The sequence below is a fragment of the Chrysochloris asiatica genome, unplaced genomic scaffold (genome assembly GCF_000296735.1).
Source record: "Chrysochloris asiatica unplaced genomic scaffold, ChrAsi1.0 scaffold00316, whole genome shotgun sequence".
Taxonomy (NCBI): Eukaryota; Metazoa; Chordata; class Mammalia; order Afrosoricida; family Chrysochloridae; genus Chrysochloris; species Chrysochloris asiatica.
The window spans coordinates 992,398-1,011,680 of record NW_006408834.1 but is presented as its reverse complement, the minus strand read 5'-3'; the positions used below and the strand labels follow the sequence as shown (position 1 = coordinate 1,011,680).

At 40.9% G+C, this 19,283-nt stretch overlaps 1 protein-coding gene across 1 annotated transcript in view; it reads left to right on the top strand.

The window, feature by feature from the left end:
* The first annotated feature begins 6,588 nt into the window (after positions 1-6,588).
* The window catches only part of FCHO2 (FCH domain only 2), a 256,849-nt gene continuing 244,154 nt past the window's right edge, over positions 6,589-19,283 (top strand). Inside the window, exon 1 of the mRNA XM_006875274.1 lies at positions 6,589-6,641. Within this exon, the coding sequence (XP_006875336.1) occupies positions 6,609-6,641 (33 nt within the window). The 5' untranslated portion in view covers positions 6,589-6,608. The remainder of the gene's footprint in view (positions 6,642-19,283) is intronic.

Sequence of the window (19,283 nt, the reverse complement as noted above, 5' to 3'; positions counted from 1 at the left end):
TTTTTTTCCCCAGTCTATGGGTTCCCTTTTTACTCTCTTGGTGAAGTCTTCTGATGCACACAAATTTTTAATTTTTAGTATGTCCCACTTATCTATTTTATCTATTTTTGTTTGTGTATTTCTCAGAATGTGTGGCAGTCTGAATATTCCCTGAATTAGCACCCTCACATTCGTCCCTGTTTTTTCATTCATGATCTTCTTAATTTTAGGATTCACATTTAGATCTTTAATGCATGTTGAGTTCGTTTTTGTATAGGGTGTAAGGCAAAGTCTTGTCTCAGTCTTTTACATATCGCTTTCCAGTTCTGCCAGCACCATTTGTTAAAGAGACTGTGTCTTCCCCATGCAATGTGCCTAGGCACTTTCTGGAAAATCATTTGGCTGTAAGTGGTTGGGTTAATATATGGATTCTCGATTCTATTCCATTGATCAATGTGTCTTTCATTGTACCAGTACCAGGCTGTTTTCACCACCGTAGCCATATGGTAAAGTTTGAAATCGGGGCGTGAGAGACCTCCAACCTTGTTCTTCCTTTTAAGCAGTGCTTTGTTTATCCTGGGTCTCTTTCCTTTCCATATAAAATTACTAATTGTCTTTTCCATCTCTTTGAAGAATGTTGTTAGAATCTGGATTGGGATTGCATTGTATGTGTAAATTGCTCTGGGTAGTATTTGCTTTCAATATGCTGCAACTGAGTATTAGAAAAATCAAGGAAATTTTTCACGGAACACATCTCTTTTGCTATTTGTTATTGTCAAGCTCAAGGGCTACTAGATCTGATGCTGCTCCTTGAAGAAATGAACAGGAAACAGAGAGGTTTTCAAGAGCTTCTCCTCTGCCACTCTACTTTTGACAACAAATGGAAATACATTTGCAAACTTATATTGAAAATGAATGGGAAAATGTGTTTTACTTTATAGACAGCTCTTCTGGAATAGAACTATTTTTAAGTGGTTGTTGTTGTTAAGTCCCATCGAGTCAGTTCTGACTCATAGCGACCCTGGAAAGGGGTTTCCGAGAAGCAGCTGGTGAGCTTGAACCACCAACCTTGCAAGTCTGGCGCATTAACCCACAGCGCTACCCCAGGATTCTGTAGAGTTATGAGGAAATGACCCTTGTGACTAAATGTTGGTTGGTATGCCATGAGCTGTGATTCCAGGATTGGAAACGGGAGGAGAACAAAATTAAGAAATGAAAAGGGGGAAGTTCTCTGGGTGCCTTGTGCAAGAGTTGGGCCCTCAAATCTTGGAGATGAGCCATACTTTGTAAACTAGCGAATGTAGATTTATGTTATTAGCTACCATTTTTTTTTCAAGTTATGTATTAACAGTCTTTATATTATACTATGATATACATGCTTAGACCAGAGTTTAATGGTGATCAACAGCATCCTCAGAAACCAACAAGTTGGTGGTAGGTGTAATTAGTGAGAAATCATATGAGGAAGCTGAATCTGGAGGTGGGAACACCCCAAAATGGAAGGTCAACTTGTTCAGGGGCCCCTTCCTGCTGGAACCAAGTCTTAAATGTTATTATTTTAATTTGATTTTATTGTGAAAGGTAGTTTTGTCTTTTTAAGAAATATATTGCTGTTAAGTGCCCTCTAGTCAGTTGTGACTCATAGTGACCCTGTGTAGGATATCCGCTGATGGGTTTGAATAACCTACCTTGTAGTTAGCAGTCCACTACTTATCCTACAGCACCATATCAGGACTCCTTTAAAAAGTATATTCAAGATCAAAATAATTATTTTGGAAATATGTAATGTTAGAAAATTAAATTGACATTTTTATACACTGGTGTGGTGCTGAGGGTTAATGCGCTGAACGACAGTGTCAGTTTGAACCACAAGATGGGTGGTTCAAGCCCACCAGATGCTCCTTGGAAACTGTATACAGGGTCGCTATGAGTAGGAACTGACTCGAAGGCACTTAACAAGAACAATATCTAGTAACAGTTAGGGATCTGAGTAAAAGAAGAATGGAATCATTACATTCTAAGGTTTCATCCAACTTGACATTTCTCTTGTAGACTCAATCGTTCATCCATCCTTTCACTGAACATTCACTGAGTGACTATAAAAGGCTGTGCGTTTGAACACTGTTGCCACCTATGTCAGTTTTCATCCTTTAAAAATTTGTTTAGATAGGCAAGGACTAAATGTGTGTGGCACAAATAATTTAAGGCATCTGGGTGAACTATTCCCCCCACTCCCAGTCTTATCTGTGCTCTGCCAGAGACCGTATGCATCCCCAGAAACCTCATTTCAGAGGACAGAAGCTAACTGATACCACCCACATTCTTTTATACTGGACTATTTCATCTGAAATTTACTCACTTTAACCACTATTTACAAGCTAACCGCCAGACTTAACAGAGTATGGGATGTGAGTTTTGGTTCATGAGAACCTTACACATACCTGAAATACACGGGAAATTTACTTTCATGGCAGGCATATGCTAATATTTGGGGACGAGAGAAAAGGGTACAAATGGAAACAACTATTGTCAATACTGTGCTAAATTGTAAGTGTTCATATTACAAATTGGAATCTTATTGTTAGCTGCCATTGAGTTGGCTCCCAACTCACTGTGGTGACCACTCGAACAACCAAACCACACGTTGTAAAGTCTCCCTCTTGGCAGATGAGAATTATACTAATGTCTAACAATGGCACACTTGAGGGTAACACCACTGGGGATCAATATGTGGTCATACAAGAATCTATTACATTCAAGCTAAGAGGAAGGCTTTGACTAGTCAGTCTTCTTCTTCAATACGTACTTCTGCTGCTTAAATCCTGCCTGAATTCCAAAGCAGTTTATCTCTGATAGACCCTTGGTTAGTTATCGAGTGTTGTATAACAGAACACCACAAATGCATGGCCGTAACAAACAAATTTATTTTTCCATGATTTAGAAAGCTAGAAGTCCAAATTCAGGGTGCTGGCTTAAGGGGAAGGCTTTCTTTCTCTGTCAGTTCTAAAGGAAGGTCCTTGTCTTTTCAGCCTGTTTCCTGATTCTTTGGAGATCTCTGTGTGTCTTGGCATCTATTTTACCCCACCTTTGCTCACTCTGCTTGCTTGTTTAATCTCTTTATTTTTCAAAAGAGGTTGATCAAGACACACACTACACTAATCCTGCCTCATTAACATCACAAAGACAACCCATTCTCAAATGGGATTATAACTTCTGTGAGTGGGTTTTGACTTCATAGTGACCTGTATGGCGTTCCCAAGAAGAGGTAGGTGGGTTTCAACCACCAACTTTGTAGTTAGCAGTCCAGTGCTCTTCCTAGAAGCACCACACCAGGATTCCAACTATAGACATAGAGATTAGGATATTAGTCACATATTTTGGGGAAACAAATTCAATCCATAACAGTAGCCATACCTCACAACCTTTTATTGCATTTGGAATCTACGTTTTGTTTTGAGGCTATAAGGCAGAGGTGTGAAGCCAAGTGTTATTCTGGAACCTGGATGGTGTTGGTCATGAGAGAGTATTTAGGGCTATGGTTCATATTGTGCCAGTGTTGAACACCAGATAATGAGTGTCAGAAGCACGCATGTATTTTTTAATAAAAATAAATTAGTATGTGTATGTGTGTGTGTGTGTATGCGTTTATGATATGTTGTTATTGTTGCTAGGGCCCATAGGATTGGTTCTGACTCACAGCCAATCTAGGTCCAACAGAATGGAACATTGCCTGGTCCTGTGCCATCCTCACAATTGTCATGGTGGAGTTCACTGTTGCAGCCACCGTGTCAAACCGTCTGGTTAAGGGTCTTTTTTTTGAGCCTTTTTTTGTCCTTTTCCAAGGCACTGGTTCCTTCTGATAATATGTCCAAAGCACATCAGAGGAAGTCTTGCTACCCTGGCGTCTAAGAAGCATTCTGGCTGTACTTCTTCCAAGACATATTTCTCCATTCTTCTGGTGGTCCATGGTATAGTCATTATTCTTAGCCAACACCATAATTCAACGGCATCAGTTCTTCTGTAGTGTTTCTTATTCATTGCCCAGCTTTCATTATCATATGTGGTGATTGAAAATACCATGACTTGGGTCAGGTGCACCTTAGTCTTTGAAGCAACAGCTTTGTGTGTGTGCTTTTGCAGCAGATTTGTCCAATGAAATACATCGTTGGCATTCCTGACTACTGCTTTCATGGGCGTTGATTGTGGATCCAAATAAAATGAAAAATCCTTGACAACTTCAATTTTTTTCTCTGTTCATCATGATGGTGCTTATTGGTTTAGTTATGAGGATTTTAATTTTCTTTATGTTGAGGTGTAACCCATATTGAAGGCTGTAGTCTTTGATCTTATCAGTAAGTGCTTTAAGTCTTATTCGCTTTCAGCAAGCAAGGTGGTGTCATCTGCATCTGGCAGTGATACCTAAGATATCTACCTTCAAGTATTCCATTTCGTTTTTGTCCACTTCCAATTCTCCTAGATTCATACTTCATAGATTTCCCATTCCAATTATAAATGATGTTTGCATCTGTTTTTTCTTATTTTGAGTCATGCCACATCAGCAAATGAAAGTCTAGAAAGTTTTACTCCATACACGTCATTAAGATTGATTCTAATTTGAGGAAGCAGCTATTCTCTAGTTATATTTTCAGTGTCTTCCAATCTGAGTGGCTTATTTTCAGGCACTATCTCAGACAGTGCTCCACTGATATTCATTAGGCTTTCACTGGGCAAGATTTTAGAAGTAAATCACGATGACCCTCTTTCTAGTTTGTCTTAGTCAGGTAGCTCTGTAAAAGTCCACCATGAGTTACTCTACTGGTATTTGAAATAACAGTGGGATAGCTTCCTGCATCATAGTAACTCTTAAGCTACCACAGAGGACAATATATAGGGTCCTTTGAAGTGCAGGGCCAAGGCAGGGAACTCTCTTACCTGTGCCTGAGGGTGGTTACTACTAAGGATATTAGGAATTTAGGGCAAGCTTATTTGCAGTGTGATCTAGACAGCTGGATCTTTTTAGAATTTCTTGTATATCAAGAAAGATAGCACTAAAGAAAGAAAGACAGAAGCATTAGAGTGATGGTTTGGAAAATGTAATATAGATCTAAATTGAATTGTCCTCTAAACTATGTATAAATGACATTATAATGAAGACTTGAAAAATGAAAGTCTTAATAAAATGCATTTCCAATGTAATACAAACTTTTATTGTAGAAAATCTCAAATATATACAAAAATGAAAAGAATTATATAAAGAGCCACATTTCTATCACTCCGCTCCCTCGATTCTCAACTCATGGCCAATTTTGTTTCATCTGTAGTCCTACTCATCTCTTCTTCCTCAATAAATTATGTTAAAGCAAATCACTGGTGTCTTCTATTCTTTTAAAGATATAGCCACAGAACCTTTCTCACAATCATTTCCCAACTCAACAAACACTTTATAGTTCAAGCTATGTGAAAGGCTCTGCATGATTTTTACTTTGGAGGATGAAAACGATTTCCTCTGCAGAAGTAGTGTCGTAGTGTTCACTATGTTTCAAGTCACAAAACCTGAGATGTGGTAAGCATACTTATACATAAATATACTAAAGCTTTTTGTGGGACTTCACTACTAGGACTGCAGCTTTTGAGCTTAGTGTTTCATAGAAAGAGTCCTTCCTTCACCGGAGGCAAATAACCTGGTGATAGTGAACATGAGACTTCTTCAAGAGTTTAATTTTTTTTTAAAGCCTTTGGAAAGCAAGGCGTGGGAAGAGGATTTAATTTCTCTATGAGATCGAGGCATGTTAAAACTTGCTTTTTTTCCCATAATGTACAAGTTGCTAAGAGAACGATGGATAAATCCTGAAAGAGACTTGTAAACACTCTTTTGGATCCCGGTCGTGTTTTCGGCTGTCTCGGCTGGTGCGCTCCAGGAGTGCTAGAGGTCAGGGACTGGCTGCTCCGGGTCTCCCAGAGCTCCCGGGGCTCTCAGGCGACACTGGGCGTTTCCTCCTTTTCCGGTCTCGGAAAGTTTTGTTTTGGCTCTTAGTTCCCTGTCAAGGACAGACACCCTGTTGACTAAAAGTTTCTCAGCGTCGCCCACGTGGCTAGAGGCCAAATTTCCTCCATTTCTGCTTGCCTAGACTTTGGTCCGGAGACCGAAGGCCGGAGGAACTGGAGAAGTCTTGCGAAGTGAAAGAGGGCGGTGGGCAGTCGGGTTTCACTGCAGTCTTCAGTCCGCACTCTTCTTTCCATCCCTGGGCCAGTATCTGTCACACTGTAGAGGGAGAGGACAGTCTGTCCGGTGACTCCTCAGTGGCTCGGTTTTCTACCATTCCCAAGAGAATACTCAAATCTAGCCGCGCCTAGACTGGCGAAAGAGGAAAGCGACCAGAAGCCTGGAATGGATTTCCGGGCGCATGCGCGCAGCCAGGAGGTGTCGTCCAAGTTTTTGCCCGGCGGTCGTAGCCGCTAGGTGGCGCATGCGCCCTGAAGGGTTCGGGCCGGTCACTGAGAAGGCTGCGGCAGCGGCGGTGTCGGCGGCGGCTGTGGCGGTGAAAGGCGGGGGCACTGTGGGGGCCGGGCCCGTGTTTACCCAGTGGCGGACAGGAGGGTGCGGACGCGAACTCCGGCACGGCGGCACGATGGTCATGGCGCATTTCGTCGAGAATTTTTGGGTAAGAGGAGGATGTTGGAAACTGTGTGGGTTTCGGCGTCCGAGACTTAGGGTGCCTGTTGTCGGCCTGTGTGCGCTTTGGGCGGCGGCGAAGGCTCCTCGGGCAGGGAGAGCGTCCTCGGACCGCCTTCTGGATCCCGCCTGGCTGCGGGTCGCCCGGCCGGCTATGGGTCGCCGGTCGACCCGGACACATGGAAATGCTGCTTTTACCGGGCACGGGGGCTGTCAGCGGTGTCCCTCAGTCCGCGGCGTGGACGCCGAGGGGACGCCGGCCGCCGGGGCTCAGGACAAAGCGCCGGATAGGGCGGGAGACGGGAGGCGGCCCCGCCAGAGGCTCCGGGCTCCGGGCGCGCTTCACAAGGGGTGTGCGCGGCGGCTGGGACACGAACGCTGGGCCGGCGGGGCGGCCGCCTCCGGCTGCGCGCTGCCCGGGAGCGCTGGCTGGAGCCCGGCGGAGGGTACTGCAGGCCCCCATCTTATCCCAGTGCTCCCCACCATTTCCACACGGAATCTCGTGCAGGGCTGGCTGGATCAGCACTTCCTCTCGGGCCTCGCAGCTCTGATCTGCGCTCAGGATTTGCCTTCGGGCCTGTTGACAAAGCGTCTATCAAAGTTGAATTTAATGCAACTGAACTGCCTGGGTTTAAACGCACCGAGACTTCTTGTTCCCTGCCGGTGTTGCCCCTCCTCATTGTTTCCACACCCCTCTTTTTCTTAATTTAGTATGATTTTCTTCTTTTGAGAATGACTTCTCATGCTCCCCGTGGAGTGTTTTTCTGCAGGTCTTGTTTGTTGGAATGGGAAGTACTGTTCAACCCTGTACGGCAAAGTAGCATGTTTACTCAAGTATCTGGGATCAATCCTATTTCTGTGTTGTGACAGTCGCAAGTACTACACTTCCATTTTCCTTAAGACTTAGAAATGGTTAAAGGAATCATCTTTCAATGATTAAGGAGTGTATCCGAAATTCTCAACTCTTAGTGTCTGAAGCATGGAACTCGCTTCGTGATCAAATTAGTTAATAGTACCTTGTCTTAAATGTTGTTTTCCACAAGCAGCCTAAACTAGGCACTAAGGTTTGTGTGTGTGTTTGTGTTTACAGCTTAATTGAGCTATAATTCATGTACCTATTTAAAGTATACAGTACAGTGGTTTTTAATATACTCACAGAATTGTGCAACAATCATCACAATCAGTTTTCGAACAATTTTATCATCCCAGAAAGAAATGCCATGCCTGTTGCCCATTAGAAATCACTTTCCATTTCTTACCCTCAGCGCTTGGCAACTACTAATCCAGTTTCTGTCACTCCGTGTTTGTTGTCGTTATGTGCCGTCAAGGTCGAGTTGGTTCCGACTCATAGCCACCCTGGGTAGGGTTTCCGAGGAGCTGCTGGTGGTTCACAGTCCAGTGCTGATCCTACAGCACCACACCGGGAGTTAGTCCTCTGTTACTATGTTACTGTTGTTAAGGGTCATCGAGTGGATTCCGACCCTATAACAAACACTGTGTAAGGTTTCCAAGGAGCAGCTGGTGAGCTTGAACCACCGACCTTGCAGTTCAAACGACTTTGCAGTCTGATGCATTAGCCCACAGCACCACACCAGGAGTCCTCTGTCACTATTGTTGTTGTTGTTAGGTGCCATCAAGTCAGCACCGGCCCATAGTGACCTTATGCACAGCAGAACGAAACACTGTGGGACCCTGGGCCAACTTCACTACTGTTGCCACGCTTGAGTGCTTTGATGCTACCACTTGGCCTTCTGGACATGTCATATAAATGGAATCTCATATGTCTTTTGTGACTGGCTTCTTTTAATTAGCATGGTTTCAAGGTTCATGTTGTAGCATGTATCAGTATATTACCTTTAATTGCTGAGCAATATTCCATTGTGTGGATATACCACATTTTATTTATCCATTCATCAGTTGGACATTTGGTTTGTTTCCACTTTTTGACAGCTATGAATACTGTTGATTTGAATATTTGTGTGTTAGTTGGTTTTTTTAAAACCTTTTATTGTGAATTGGGTGAAGGTTTACAGAGCAGGTCAGATTCCACTGAACATACACATTTTGTTTCATGGATTGCAATCCCCACAATGTGACATCATATATTCCACTTGTATCTAATTTTTCTGTGGATGTATGTTTTCATTTGTTTGAGGGATATACCAAGGAGTACAAAGAGCTCTGGTAGTGTAGTAGTTAGGAATCGGGCTGCGAACTGCAAGGTCCACAGTTAGAAACTACCAACTCTTCCGCGGGAGAAAGATGAGGCTTTCTGCACCTGTAATGATTTACAACCTTGGAAACCCTGTACAGGGTTGCTATGAGTCGGAACCGACTCCAAGGCACATAACAACAACAACAACAACAACAACGGAGCGGAATTACCGGATTGCATAGTAACTCCATGTTTAGCATGTTGAAGAATTACCAAGTTATTTTCCAAAGTTGCTGCACCATTTTACAATTCCACCAGGAATGTCTAAGGGTTGCGGTCTTTTCATAATCGCTGTCCTTATGAAGGGTTGAAGCAGTTGTTCATTAGAACTGTCTTTTATAGTTTCTCTGATCCTAAAGATGTTAAGCATCCTTTCAAGTTATTGTTAAGACCCTTCCAATCTGTTCCGATTCATAGCCACCTTGTATTTCTGAGAAGTGGCTGGTGGGTTTCAATTGCTGGCCTTGTGGTTAGCAGTTTAGTTAGATATATGATTTACAATTATGTTCTCTTATTTTATGGGTTGCCTTCACTTTCTCAATGGGAACTTCAAAAGCACCAGTATTATTAATTTTGATGAAGTCCAGCTTATCTTTTTTATCACTTGTGTCTTTTAAAAATTTTATTTTGTTGTTGAGGATATACACAGCACAACATACCCCACCAGTCTCCACATTGATTATACTCTCTGAGTTGAGTAACCCTTCTCACGAACTTTTCTGAGTTCTTCTTCCCTATTCGCATAAACTCACTTCCCCCTAAGTTTCCTGTCTAATCTTTTGAGTAGCTGTTGTCAGTTCGAGCTAGAAATCACTGTGCTTTTGATGTCCTATCTACAGTTTTTGCCTAAATCAAGATTACAAAGATTTTTTTCTGTGTTTTATTCAAAGTGTTCTATAGTTTTAGCTCTGACATTTAGGTATATGATTCAGTTGGAGTTAATTTTTATATGGTGCAAGGAAGGGGTACGCTTTCCTTCATTTGCATGAAGCTATGAAAAGCATTGAGTCATGGTGGGGTGCTGGACTGCTAACTGCAGTGTTGGCAGTTTCAACCCATCAACCACTCTGGTAAACCCTATACAGGGTCCTCCGAGTCAGAATTGACTCACGACATACAACAGGGATGGGGAATGTCCGGCCCGCAGGCTGTATAAGACCTGAGAAATTTGGTCTGGCCCTGCCAACACAACCGTAGTTCCGGTCATCACATTGTTGTTGTTATGTGCCCTCAAGTCTCTTCCGACTCATAGCGACACTGTATATAGTATTTCTAACGAGTGGCTGATGAGTTTGAACCATCAGCCTTGCGGTTCAAACCGACCTACTGCTTATCCTGTAGTGTCACAATGAAATGTCCTACCAAATATATCAGGTTAATTTCTAAATTGATAATTTTGTGTGGCCCACCAATGGTGTTAGAAATTTTGGCAGAAAAACGATTCCCCACTTCTGACATGCTTCCACAAAACAGCAAATGATAGGACTGGACTGCAAAAAACAAGGTCAGTAGTTTGAACCCACCAGCTGTTCTGTGGGAGAAAGATGAGGCTTTCTGCTCCCACAGATGTAAAGCCAGAGTCAGAACTGAATTGATGGTGCTTAACAACAACAATTCCCAGCACCATTTGTTGAAAAGACTCTTCCCATCTCCCCTGCCCCTTTCTGAATTGTCTTGATATCTTTGTTGAAAATCAAGTGATTGCAAATGAGGGTTCATTTCTGGACTTTCAACTCTATTCTATTGTCTGCCTTTATGACAGTACTACATTGTTGTGATTATTTTAGCTTTGTAGTAAGCTTTGGAATGGGAAGGTGTGCATCTTGCAATTTAGTTCTTTTCAAGATTGTTTTGCCTAGTGCATGTCTATGTGAATTTTAGGATCAGTTTGTCAATTTTAGCTAGTAAGTTTTATAATTGGTTGTTGTTGTAAAGTGCTATCTAGTTGGTTCTGACTCATAGCAACCCTCTATTGAGTTTCTGAGAAGCGGCTGATGAGCTTGAACCACCAACCTTGCAGTTCATATTAACCTGGAGGTAAGTGCTTATCCTATGTATGGCACCACCCCAGAACTCCTAAATTTTATAATAGCAAATAAAAAACATATGTAAAGATTATTTATTATAATAAAATTGACATTCTTATAAATGCATTATATGTATTGTTTTGATTCATGATTGTGTTTTTGAATCTTACCAACTTAATTCCAAATTTCATCTTAACAGTTTAAAATCATATTTTGTTTCCTGTTAATTGAGCTTTGAGCATAGCCTTGTTTGATGTTTTGCACTATTATGAAAAATGCTTCTATGAACATTCTTACACAAGTTTTTGTGTATTCTTGTTTTTCCTTGTAGTAAAGGATGAGAATAAACTATTCCCTATCTGAAATATAAGGAGCTCTGGTAGCGTAGTGGTTACGAATCGGGCTGCTAATCTCATGGTCAACAGTTCGAAACTACCAGCTGTTCAGCAGGAGAAAGACAAGGTTTTTCTGCTCCCGTAAAGATTTACAACCTCGGAAAACCTGTACAGGGTCACTATGAGTTGGACCTGACTCCATGACACAGAACAATAACAATCTGAAATATGAATATGAGTATTCTGGAACACCTCAGTTGTGCTCATGAGGAATCTGTACCTGGACCAAGAGGCAGTTGTTCGAACAGAATGTGGGAACACTGAATGGTTTCAAATTAAGAAATGTGTGTGACAGGGTTGTATTCTTTCACCATACTCATTCAGCCTGTATGCTGAGCAAATAATCTGAGAAGTTGGGTTCTATGAAGAAACACGTAGCATCAGGATTGGAGGAAGACTCATTAACAATCTGTGATATGCAGATGATACAACCTTGCTTGCTGAAAGTGAAAAGGACTTAAAACATTTACTGATGAAGATCAAAGAGCACAGCCTTCGGTATGTATTACATTTCAATGTCAAGAAAACAAAAATCCTTACCACTGGACCAACATTCTTATCAACGGAGAAAAGATTGAAGTTGTCAAGGACTTCATTCTTCTTGGATCAACTGTCAACACTCATGGAAACACTCATGGAAGCAACAGTCAAGAAATCAAACGATGTATTATTACATTAGGCAAGCCTGTTGCACAAGACCTTTTAAAAGTGTTGAAGAGCAAAGATGTCAGCTTGAAGACTAAGGTACTCTTAACCCATGCCATGGTATTTTCAGTAACCTTATATGCATGTGAAAGCTGGACAGTGAATAAGGAAGACCATAAAAGAATTGATGCTTTTGAGTTATGGTGTTGGAGGAGAATATTGAAGGTGCCGTGGGCTGCCAAAAGAAACAATAGATCTGTGTTGGAAGAAGTGCAGCCAGAGTGCTCCTTTGAGGCCAGGATGGCCAAACTTTGTCTCTCATACTTTGGGCATATTGTCAGGAGGGGCCAGTTTCTGGAGAAGGATGTCTTGTTTGGTAGGGTGGAGGGTCAGAGAAAAAGAGGAAGACCCCCAATGAGATGGATTGGCCAAGTGGCAGCATCAGTGGGCTCAAGCGGGGCAACAATTATGAGGCTGGTCCAGGATCAGGCAGTGTTTTATTCAGCTGTGTGTAAGGTCGGTATCAACTCGATGGCACCTAACAACAACAACAACAGTCTGAAATATAAGGAGCCTTCTAAAATCTAACTGATGTTTCAGTATTATTTGTCTTCACTTATACTAAATATTGTATTAGGACAGAATTTGAATGCAGAAAGTAAAGTAGACTGCTTTTTATGTTACTTCCCACTCTGGATCTGGGACTTGCAAGCTCTAAACTGGAGCTTACAGAGTTCCAAAAGAGGACTAATTGAACTTGGAAAATCTAGGCACTAACTACATAACTAGCTTCTGAGAATTTGATAGCTGTCTGTTTAAAATAACTTGATATTTACATGTTTTTGAATAATTTTAAAACAGTTCCTTAAAATTAAAAAAAAAAAAAAAATCTGTTTCCTTTTTTTTCATTTATAATGAAGTTCCCAGTGGTGTGTCCTAATGAGAAAATAAATATACATGGTTTCCATTCCATTACATGAAAACATTTACAGTATTGATTTAACTTTTCTACTAATGTTTAAAGTGGCACTATTATCACTCTGAGTCAGAACCGACTCCATGGCACGTAACACCACCAGTAGCATCAAAATGAAATCAAACTGATCAAGTCATGGGACACTTAAAATTTGAGGTTTGTGACCAATCTATTAATAACATCCCACAACCCCCCACCATATATGTCGTTGCTAAGTGCTGTCAAGTCAGATCCTACTCATAGCAACCCTGGATCAGGTCTCTGAGGCGCAGTTGGTGAGTTTATATAGTTTTTTAGAAAATCAAAATGATTACAAATCCTAAATACTATACTCTAAAAAGAAAAATGCATTAAAAACTTCCTACTCAACAGCTGTTTTGTTGCTGATAAATCTGTTTTGCCAAAAAGTATTGTGCCATCCATAATTAAGCTGAAAATGTTTTTATTTTCTAATAAAGTTGGATAGCAAAAATAATTTTGGCCACATCATTGCCCTTCATATATAAAACAATTACTAGCCATTCAAAAGATAATAATTTATGTACAATGATACATTGTTAAATTATCTGTGTCAGCTTTACATTATAGTAATTAAAATTGCATTGGCGTTTTTATATGTTGTTGAGTGCCATCTAGTCACTTCTGACTCATAGCGACCTTGTTTAGGATTCCAAGGAGTGACTGGTGGGTTTGAACTGCCAGTCTTGTGGCTAGCAGTCTAGGGATTATCCTACAGCACCACATCAGGACTCGACATTTGTATATAAGGTCATATTTAATTTAGGAATTAGAGAAGAGGAGTGGGTTTCATAGGTGCTGATTATTTAAGAAAATCTAGTAAGCACAATACTAGAATTGATTATTCTATAAGTCCCATTTTAGATAATACCCATCTATGTGTGTGTGTTTGACACATTGACAACAACAGTGGACTCAAACACGACAACAATTGTGAAGATGGTGCAGGACTGAACAGTGTTATGTTCTGTTGTGCATAGAGTCGCTATGAGTTGGGACCAACTCAATAGCAAAACAACAGCGTGTTGTGTGTGTCTGTATAAGAGGGGCCTTCAAAAAGTTGCTGGAAAACTGGATGACAAGATAATGGAATTTTTCCGTGAATTTTTGAAGTCCCTTCATATATATAAGGAGCTCTGGTAGCGTAGTGGTTACAAACCGGGCTGTGAACTTCAATGTCAGCAGTTCGAAACTACCAGCTGTTCCGCGGAAGAAAGGAGGCTTTTTGCTCCCATAAAGATTTACAGCCTCGGAAACCCTGGACAGGGTCGCTGTGAGTCGGAACCAACTCCACGGCACATAACCACTACCACCATATCGTGTATATAGCTTAGGAAACACTGAAAAACCTCAAGTGTTCTTTAGCATACATCATGTTGAATGAACTGACATCCTCACCACCCTCACCATTTTAGTTGTTGTTGTTAAATGCCATGAAGTCAACTCATAGTGACACCCTGTATAGGTTTTCCAAGGAGCTGCTGGTGAGTTTGAACCACTGACCTTGTAGTTTAAACCAACCTTGAGGTCCCGTGCTTTATCTCACAGTGGCACATTGTAGTTAATGACCATTACTAGAGATGGCCTCTGTTAGTGGGTTAGTGGTGGAATTCTCACCTGGAAATCTGTGTTGCATGCAGGAAACATGACAGGGCACCTCGGGTACTGCTACTACCTGGCTCTTCGTGGAGGATTGCAAGCTGCTGTGATGCTAGAGAGTCCAGTGGAGCTTCCAGATTCATGAATTAGGAGGAAAAGCCTGGTGATCTGTTTCTGAAAACTAGTCAGTGAAAACTCCACAGTTCCCATACAGTGGGGTCACAGTGGTCCAGTCCACGCCTGTCCTGAGGATGGAGCAGGACTGGGCAGCTGTTTTCTTCTGTCGTGCCAGGGTTGCCATGAGATGGGGAGTCCTGGTGTGGCACTGTGGGTTATGCGTCAGACTGCAAAGTCATTTGAACTATAAGGTTAGTGGTTCAAGCTCACCAGCTGCTCCTTGAAAACCCTATACAGGGTCGCTATGGGTCGGAATCGAATCGACGACACTTAACAACAACAACAACAACAGCATCTCTAGCCAGCACATCAAGAAATGGACAAATAACAATTACCTTAGGTTCTTTTTTTCCCTTATGTTTTTCCTTCTTGCTGTGACTAACCTGTGTGGAAGCTTCATTCCATTTGTTTATTACTTCCACTGATGCTGTCATACTGTAATGGAGCTGCTGGTTATAAATCTAAAACTGGTCTAAATGTTGTTTTAAACTATTAAGTTGCTATTCATAGGACTCGTAATTCAGAACACTATTGTATTTTTGCTAGGTTATCTAATCTCAATTTGGTTGGATGACTAAATGACAACTGGTTTAAATAGAAGGCTAGCAGCCCCCCCCCCCACCTACTCACACAGGTGAGATTGTCTGTATGAAAATTAAAAAGCCATTATCTTTAGAAAATTTAGTTGAAGTGACTGTATTGATTTTGTTACGTGCCATTGAGTTACTTCCGACTCATAGCGGCCCTTTATGACAGAGTAGAACTGCCCCATAGCGTTTCTAAGACTGAGCCACGTGTGTAGCCATTGCCCGACTAGGGCTCTTTGAAGTGACTATAAAGACTCAAAATATAGGCTGTCCTTTTACTACCTGAGATTTCCAAGTTTCATAGTTTGAGTTGATGCATGCTTAGGATATAATTTCATATGATAATATGCTAAAGTATTTTAAAAGTATATTGTTGTTGTTAAGTGCTGTCAAGTCGATTCCAACTTATACCGACCCTGTATAGGGTTTTCAAGGAGCGGCTGGTGAGCTTGAACTACTGACCTTGCAGTTCAAATGACTTTGTAGTCTGACACATTAGCCCACAGCACCACACCAGGACTCCAAAAAAGTATACGCTTAAATTAATTGGTTTGTAAAATTTATGTGGCTCAATATTCAAGAAATATAAAGGGAAATAAAATATTAAAATCTCTTTCTCTCTGACCAGCTATCAAGCTCTCCCAGAAGCAATCACTGTTAGCAATTTCTTATGTAGCTTTCCAGATTGAGAATGTTTGTATATATATACAAGGCCTAGAGTCCCACACTGCTCTTTCTCTTCATGTCACCATCTCTGTCTTCGCTTCTGCTTCTGCCCTGTTTCTATGAAGGGATCTCACACTCCACTCATGATCTTCCTTCTTGATGGTCCTGGGGTCTTCTGTCTCTGCTTCTGAGATGATCACTTTTAAACTTAGCTGGAGGGCACATGCTTGTCTTAATACAGGAGAATTTTGGAAGTAAAAAAATGATACTGATTAACTCTGTGAAAGTTCAATTCAGGAGGAGGATTTTATAACATTGAAAGTGAAAAGGATAAACATTTGATGTATTGGTTATTTTTCTAGCCAATACACACTAAATCTTAAATGTTCCTAGTCCTTCCAGAACTATTTATATTATGCAGATAAAGGCATTTGTTGTTGTTAAGTGCCTTTGAATCCCTTCTGACTCATTGAGACCTTGTAGAGTGTTTTCCAAGGAGTGGCTGGTGAGTTTGAACTGCCGACCTTCTGGTTCAAACCGACCTTGTGACCCAGTGTTTATCCTACAGTGCCAGATAAAGGCATTGAAGAATAGTTATGCTGCACATTTAACATAGTCTTTTGGAGGACGTGTTTCAGTTCATGGGGTTTCTCCTGTGATGATCCATCTTGATATCATAATGCTAGAACAGTTAACTAAAGCGACCTAAGAAATGCATATGAAAATGTGGTGCCATTAATTTAGAAGACTATAAAGGGATGAAAATACAAGTTTGACTTTCAAGTGTGGAAAAATGAAAGAATTTTAGAGTTGTAAGAAATTTAGTAGTTGTCTGTCCCAGGAAAGGTAAGCACAAGCTGATCAAATAGAGAAACAAAAAAGTACAACAGCAACTGAGACTTTTAATTGTATCGCTTAGTACAAATGGTAAGGGATTTTTCTGCAGTGGTCAGTGTCAGGATTAAGTTGGGAAGTAACTGTGATGACGTTGAGATATTTATGCTCCGTGATGGAATTGCAGGAGTAAAAGTAGCAGAAAGTGTAAGCATACTTGGGTAATTTTAAGGAAAGGTTAAGAAGATAACTGAAGTAAAGCAAATTGGTAGAGTTGGGTCTTAAAACCAAGGAGAGTGAAGTTTTAGTTGGGCACAGTGGCCAGTGAAGACAGCTTTCCTTCTTTTAAATTGGTAACCATTGTTGTGTAAAAGTTAAAACTCCCAGGAATACAGTAGAAAATAAAAATTACCTTTAGCGCCTTTTCTTTAGAAACACAAAATTTGAAATGGATTCAGATATATCATATCTTGACATTTTCCGATGATTTTTACCATCCAAAAATTTTCTCTTGTGGTGATTCTTTGAAAATATTTTCAGCTATACCCAGACAGTAGAAATGTGTCAGATACTTAACAAAGGAACCTAGGAGAAAGAATACCTTTAAATTTATTGTTTCTTTCATAGCTCAGTGGTAAAACCAATGACTAACCCAGCTGAAAATAAGCTTTTCACTGATGAATGTATTGGTGGTGGTGGTGTTAAGTGCAGTTGAATCGGGTTCCGACCCATAGCAACCCTGTATAATTTCTGAGGAGCAGCTGGTGAACTTGAACCACAGCCCTCCCGGTTCAAAGTGGACTTCGCAGTCCAGCGCATTAACCAATAGCACCACACTAGGACTGGGATGAATATATATCTGCTCTTAAAATGTAGCCATATAGGTATGAGTTTTTCTTTTTTTGGGTGGTGGTGCTGAGGAGATGACAGATTCTAAAATTGGTTGTCATGATGGCTATACACCTCAGTAAATATACTGTAAATCATTGCACAGTATACTTTAAGATGGATGAATTATTTGGCATGTGAATTATATCAATAAAGCTGTTAAAGACAAAAGTATTTCAAGCATTTTTTTGTAATTATACCCAGTGTTTCAGCCATCATCATAAATCAGTTTTAAGACATTTTAATCCCTTCCCAATGACTCTCTCATGCCCAAGTCCTGTTGTTGTTGTTGTTAGGTACTGATTCATAGTGGCCTTAAGCACAACAGAACAAAACACTCTTCCGTCCAGCACCATTCTCACAATTTTTAAATTTGAGTCCATTGCTGATGCCACTATGCCAGTCTGTCTCATTGAGGCTCTTCCTCTATTTCGCTGACCCTCCACTTTACCTTTAGCATGATGTCCTTCTCCAGGGACTAGTTACTCCTGATAATATATCTGAAGTATGATAGATGAAGTCTGGTCATTCTGGCTGTACTTCTTCGACCATAGATTTGTTTGTTCTAGTAGTCCAAGGCACTTTTAATAGTCTTTTCCAACACCATAACTCAAATGCATCAATTCTTCTATGGTCTTCCTTATTCACTGTTCAAATTTCACATGCATGTGAAGCTATTGAAAACACCATGGCTTGGGTCAGGTGCACCTTAGTCCTCAAACTGACACCTTTGCTCTTGAACACTTCAAAGCATCTTGTGCAGCCAATTTGCCTAATGCAATCTGTCGTTTGATTTTTTGACCACTGTTTCCATGAGTGTTGATGGTTAATCCAAGAACAATGAAGTCTTTGACAACTTCAATTTTTTCACCATTTATAATGGTACTATTTACTGCTCTAGTGGTGAGGATTTTTGTTTTCTTTACATTGAGGTGCAACCCATACTGAAGTATGTGGTCTTTGATGTTCATCAGTAAGTATTTTAAGTCTTCTTTGCTTTCAGCAAGCGTGTCAAAGGTTGTTAATGAGTCTTCCTCCGATCCTGATGCCACAATATTCTTCATGTAATCATTTCTTGGATTATTTGCTCAGAATACAACCTTGGCACATACCTTTCGTAATTTTAAACCTTTATTTATTTTTTAAAGTTTTTATTGTGAATTGAATGTTGGGAGAACATCGGTTTTCCACTCATCATTTCATTGCAATGCTTACAGTCTACTCCGTGCATCATCATCCAACAGTATTTACTTCTATCCCCTCGGTTTTTGTTTTTGGTGGTGGTGGGGGAAGTGGGAAATGTACACAGAAACAGTCAGGAATATATAATCATTTAAACAACTAAAGGAAACATTCTGCAAGCCTGCCTCCTGGGCACCAGCACACAGCTTTTCTCTTTCCACGAGTCTAGAGTCCTTAGCTGCTCTCACTCTTCTCTCTCCATGTCCTCATCTCTGCCTCCAACTCTGGTGTTACTGCTTCGCTGGTTAGGGTCCCACATTCCGTTCATGCTCTTCTCCCTTGATGTTCCAGAGTCTTCTGCTCCTGGACTGTAAGATCAACTACTTCCTCCTGCCCTCCTTTAAAAAAAAAAAAAAAGTTTC